The 6,175-nt window shown below is 40.3% G+C and overlaps 1 protein-coding gene across 3 annotated transcripts in view; it reads right to left on the bottom strand.

Annotated features, from left to right (window-relative positions):
• arhgef12a (Rho guanine nucleotide exchange factor (GEF) 12a) overlaps positions 1-6,175 on the bottom strand; it is a 43,649-nt gene that overhangs the window by 12,162 nt on the left and 25,312 nt on the right. For all 3 annotated transcript variants that reach the window (XM_005720827.2, XM_005720826.2, XM_005720828.2), the window contains 7 exons: positions 3,422-3,520; positions 2,292-2,341; positions 2,058-2,115; positions 1,800-1,963; positions 1,370-1,393; positions 900-1,019; positions 354-440 (listed from right to left, as the gene is read on the bottom strand). In XM_005720827.2, coding sequence (XP_005720884.1) covers positions 354-440; positions 900-1,019; positions 1,370-1,393; positions 1,800-1,963; positions 2,058-2,115; positions 2,292-2,341; positions 3,422-3,520 — 602 coding nt within the window. The remainder of the gene's footprint in view (positions 1-353; positions 441-899; positions 1,020-1,369; positions 1,394-1,799; positions 1,964-2,057; positions 2,116-2,291; positions 2,342-3,421; positions 3,521-6,175) is intronic.

Raw genomic sequence — 6,175 nt, forward strand, 5'->3', positions numbered from 1 at the left:
CACACACACACACACACACACACACACACACACACACACACACACACACCAACTTTGTAATGAATCTAAATTTCATTAAAAACAAAAACAGAGAGAGAAAAAAAAGAGACCTAAAACACTATATTACAGATTGGTTGCTATGCCTGAGAGTCATCTGAATGTAGAATCGGTATGCATAAATATAATCCTTGCTCTGGTGATGTTTAGCTCTAAATAAGCCCCAAAGCCAAGCAGGACTGATTCCATTTACTTTTACATTATTATTCTAGAGCATAGCAGGTCTTGGAATTTGATGTAAATATGGTATTGAGAGAGATTTTTAGATTGTGATGTTTAAAAATGTGATTACTTACAGGGGTCCTGGTCCAGAACAGCTCTGCATTGTTTTCTCCCTTGGGGACAAATGCATCTTCATCTGCATCATCACTTGGAACAATCTCCTGAGGATTTAATAATACTTTTTAAAAAAAAATTATAATTATAAAGATTTATATATTTTTAATGATAAACAAGTAATATTTACAATGTTCTTTATGACACATGTTCAAACAGCTTTTCAAAATAAACTACATACACTGGTAATAGTCAATAGATCATTTCACGAGTGGAATTGCATAAAATATAAATACTGAAAAATTTAAATGTAGCACACTAGCTGACGCACATAGCACAAGGCTCAGCGTGTGATGACTATAAAATAAGCCGTCACTCAGACACAAAAGAGTGGCTTCCCACAGAGAAAGTCTAATCCTCTGATGGGCTTTGGATTAATGTTTGTCTGGCACAATCTCTAAATGTTCTACAAAAAAGAAAAAGAATCCCACAACACCTCCGTGGATGCTGCCGTTAGATACCTGTCCCTAGATATCCCATGTCTTTGGGCATGTTATGGTAACTACCTGTGTTGTCCCAATGGCCTTGGGGAGCTGACCCTGCAGCTGAGGAATGTGTTTTTCAGCTTCCTGGATGTCTTTCAGTAGTTTAGGGGAGGGGTTTCTGCTGTACTCCTCCTTCATGGCCTGAATGGCAAGAAGGGGGAAATCGACACAAACATAGTAATAGCAGGTCACTGTAGTTTTCTTGAAAGTGGAAAAATGTCAAATATGTTGACATTTGTTTCCCATGCAAAAGTTAAAGAAAACGACTTCCTGCATTAAAATATATACTGCAGTATTTAAATAAACAATACACATACTACTTGACTCCTCTGTATGAATGTTCTGGTACAAGTGATCTTTTGATTTTCCAAAGAGAAAACACCACTCGTTTTAATACTTCAATTTAACACAGCTGTGCATCAAAGAGGGCAAATCTTCTTTCTAATGCCAGAACCTTTAGTCAGCAAGTGACACTTGTTTGCTTTACTCACCTCCAAGATGTCAGCTTTCTCATCCTGTGGGGATAAAAACCAGAGAAGCTGAAAAAGATGCAAAACAGCGAATGTGCAATCTATCTCTCTCTATATAATAGATAATAGAAATAATATCATTTAAAATTAATAATAATACTAATAATAATAATAATATTTAATAATAGTAAAATATACACATGCACATGTTTCACATATGTTATATAATTCTCTATTATATATAACAGAGATAGTGTCAGGGTTATATAGAAGTCATTTAGCCCCAGAGAAGATTTGAGCGGATGAGATTTAGAGATGTACCACAAATGTGACAGCATCTATAAAGGGGGGAGGGGCGGGGGCATAGACAGACCAAGGGGAATAAGATAAAGAAGCATGACAAATTTGCAGAAAGTGGACAGGCAACAGAAGTAACTAATGTCTTTAGTACCCATGGTTGTTGAATAGGTAAGATGCTGTCCTGAGGACTGCAGGGGCGCCGTGGTGCTGGAGAGTTTGGAGAGGATAAGCTCATGTCTGGCTCTGCTTCGGGCAAAGGTATCTGGGCAAGCCCGGGGGGCCGGCCCAGCACTGTGAGGGCCACATAGGAGCCCGCTAGAACACACACATAGAAACGAGAATTAGTCCCTTTTTGTAGGATTTATTTTTAAAATGTAACTTTTGTGAAAATGCAGAAAGAACAACTTACATTTAATAAGTTTCACCACTTCTGTGTGGTTAGAATGTGCAACATGGGTCCCATTAACCTGGAAGACAATAGTGGCCATATTCTAAGTACACAGCCGAACATTGCATTTTATTCCCAATAGTTTACTGAGTAGAAATACTGAGTGGCCAGAAGGTGGCAGCCTCGGCATTGGCCTTGGAGTAGAAAACGGTAACTTTCGCAGTGAAAAGACATGGTAGCAGAGGAACAGAATACCTTGATGATCCTGTCTCCTGTCTGAACACCTGCTCGCATCGCAGCCCCATCTGGTAAACACAAAGGGAAATAAGCAATTAACAACCAAAAGAGAGTGAAAAAGCAATGGAAGTGGAATAATAGAAAATAAGGAAGGAAACACAAAAAATGCTTCTTCATGATGCAGCAATGACATTTCTTCACAATGAATATGCCAAAAGTCTTTTGACAGACCATAAATACGTGACTATTTCAAGTGCCATTTTGAAAGACCATAACAGTGGTTATATTACAAGAAGGACCTGTTTCACAGCTCCACCCCAAACAAAGGGATTTAGGCATGAGACAGGTTATTATGAGAGGCAAGTCTGACTAAAGTCAGCAGAGTGCAGTTCAAGTACTCTGCAAGCCGAAAATAGACTTTAGGTCTTCAGGTTTGTAGTAGTGAGGAAATTCAACTTGGGGTCAGGGAACAAAGAATATAACTCAGTCTGCTCAACTGTGGAGTAGGCGGAGGAAAAGGGACTTATAACTATCTGTTTCAGTTTCACCACGTTGGGATGACATTTAAAGACACTATAGCTGCATTTTGTTTGCTTTTCAGTTTAAAATGCTGATACATTATTCACATGGAACTTAAAAAAAGAAAATGGGAAGCCATTCAGCGATAGTTAAGACACTCCCAAGCATTAATGAAAGTGCAAAAAAGAAAAAAGGTCTCGATTGGTTCCCTCCTCTGCAGTCTCCATCCACTGCTGTACAGACATGCTAGTGTTTACTGTGACCTGATAAAAGCCTGCATAATCCTCTACAGACAGCGTGAGACACTACTCGAGGTCACAGAAGCATCTTGGCAAACTCATAACAAGACAACAGGATAAAGCAGAAGCTGCAACTACAAGTGAAACTTGTAGAAAGAGGAAATAGTTTACAGTCAACAACGTCACTAGTCTAAATAAATGCCAGAGTTGTTGATTTCTGGGGACCAATTACCACTCAGATTGGCGAACTAACATGGCAAATTGACGTGATAGTTTGATGTCATTGCATGAGGACACAAGCACAAAATAAGGAGAGCTCACGGAAGGCTCAAACCGAAGGTGGTCAATGTGGTAACATTTTTCTCTTTTAAATTTGAGAGTCAATCTTACCTTCTTTGACAAGCTGCACAAACACTGGATTGTCACCACTGACAGTGAGCCCAAAGCCATTTTCATCTTTCTGGATTATTACACATCGCTGGACCAGACCTGCAAGTGACACAGACCGGAAAGAGAAAGATTTTCACAAGATCAGGAAGTTGAGTAAATTTTTAGTTCACCCAGTTAGTTCACTCTTAGCATGTAGGGTAACAGAATTCCACAATAATCACACTGGGAAGGTGATAAAAATCAGTTAAAATCAAACTTTACACTTTTTCCTCTGCCAAAGCATAAAGCTGAAGCTGTCTGTGTGTGAGGTAGGTCACTAGAAAGCTCTCCTTTTATGTTTTTAAACATCAAAATACAACAGTGGGCTCCACGGATAACGGCTCCATGGTGCCTTCTTAAATTTTTAATAGAGATTTGGTTTAGATATGTTGAATTATGTCAAAATTATGCAAGTTTGAAATATGAACATGCTGCCACAAACCCCAGAAAAAATAAATGAAAACATATACAAGGTTCGAGCTGTATGTAGACGGAGCTGGGGCATTGCTTCAGGAATGGAACTAATAAACTCTGCGGGCCATTCTTTCCCCTGAGTGTCCCATTAGAATGCAGCTCCATCTGAATCTGCACAGGTGCAGTTTCCACATCAACTGTAAACAGTGTTGGGGAGTAACGGCATACATGTACCGCTGTTACGCATTTAAAATACAAAAGATGAGTAACTGTATTCAGTTACCATTTAAAAAGGTGGTATTTAGAATACAGTTACTTTGTTGAAATAAATGGATTACACGGCGGTACTTTCCTGATTCATATCGTCGCAGGTCAGGACTGTTTGGGTTTTGTTTGACAGCTATGTTCTGTTGTTCCAGGCGGCAGCGTTACGGTTGCCATGGTTACAGGATGACGCACGCTCTCTGCGACTTTGTGTTTCCTGGGTGAGAGAGCGCCTTTTTGTTGTTGTGCTAAGCTAATAGGCAGAATGCTATAGCCATAGCCCTAAAGAATGTAGCATCATGGGCAGTGTAGTCAGTACTGCAGGGAGAATGGACTGCCATACCCGTTATGTGTCTGTGAGCGCGAGGAGGGAGAAAAAGGATAGTGGAAAAGTACGAGCTGTCATCGAGCAGAAACGGGAGCTGGAAGCATGTAAATATAATAATAACCACTGCAGCCAAGCAGAGTGCCTGACGAGCCCAGTTGTAAGTAAGCTATTAAGACTCGACTGTACACTGTGTTCGTGTTTTCCTCCGAAACAATAAGTTCCGTTGGAGCAGCCTTTCAACGCCTCTCTCTGTCTCTCGCTAGCAAAGTTGACCCAGACAACAAAGTAAAGCTAGTTTTGGCTACGAGCCCGACAAGAACCCGACGTATTAGTCAGAGGTCCCTTTACTACGGTTCGGAGCCACGGACCTTCAGTAATAGTAATAAAATCACACAGCAATAGTACATTCACGTAGTTGTATTATTAAGTAATCCAAAGTATTCCTTTACGTTACTCTCATTGAGTAACGTAAAGGAATACATTACAGAATACATTTTGGGGCATGTATTCTGTAATCTGTAGTGGAATACATTTTAAAAGTAACCTTCCAAACACTGACTGTAAATGGGTTGTGAAGCAGCTCGAAATTCTCATTTTGTGCTTTAAAGTGACCAAAGGACTTTAAAGCACTCAGTGCGCTCAGTTTATCAGCAGAGTGTGCGTTTGGGAACACTGTTGCGCTGACTTGGTTCAACATTACTTGGCAACAGGGAAAGTGAGGCAAGTTGCACTGCTGCATTTGTGACAGCTTCACTTGAAATGGCTTCACCGCATCATACATGCCATGTCCATGAACTGACAGATTTCCTTGCTGAGCTCAAAAACTCTATTGAGAATTTTTGCCCAACTCAGCCAATGGACCTCTGTATGATAAGGAATGTCGGCAAACTCTGAATTCATTTCCCACATAAAAGACTGAAATTGACAGTGATTTAAACCTTTAGTTCGGATAAAATTTACGGTTTGTGTCACGGTGATCATTACATGCTCCGTTTTTAGGACTTTACCACACAGCGTTTCCTGGTGTATGATGCAGTATGCTGTTAACTCACCGTACAGTTCTCCTGCATCTTTACTCGCATCCTGCCGACTAGTCCACTTTTTATCACCACACAACAATCTGTTGTAAGTCCAACAAGTTTGTCCCAGGGCAGTTTCATGTCGGTTACACTGACATACGTTTCTGCTCAGGCTCACATTTCCAAAATCTACGTTTTGTCTGGACACAAGACGTCGCACACCTTCATCATGCAGCTCTTCAGAAACTCTCCCTCGGTAAATGGCTGGGCTGATTTGGCTTTCTCCTCTGCTACAATAAAACTTGCCTTCACAACAGCTTCACTTTGAGTTTGCTCTGATGAAAAAAGTCTGTTGAAATGTCAGATTCTTCTTTAGCTCTTCTACTTTCTGTAGTTTCTGCTCTGCATTTAGGTTTTTCAGCTTATCCTGATGTTTTGTCTCGTAGTGCCGTCTTAAATTCCTTAATTACAGCCACATTAGCTCCACTAATAAGATACACAGGTTTACCGGTGTTCTGACAAAACGTCCTACTTTGGCAAAACTACCGTAAGTAGTTTATGCACATTTCTGCTGCGCTGCATTATGGGATCTGTAGTTTGTGTGTTATTAGCGCCTCATATCGCCGGGCCATGCATAACAATAATAATAAATCTATATAAAATGATCTCGCGGGCCAGATAAAATTGTCC

This window comes from Pundamilia nyererei, unplaced genomic scaffold (assembly GCF_000239375.1).
Source record: "Pundamilia nyererei isolate P.nyererei 1_Seehausen unplaced genomic scaffold, PunNye1.0 scaffold00003, whole genome shotgun sequence".
Lineage (NCBI taxonomy): Eukaryota > Metazoa > Chordata > Actinopteri > Cichliformes > Cichlidae > Pundamilia > Pundamilia nyererei.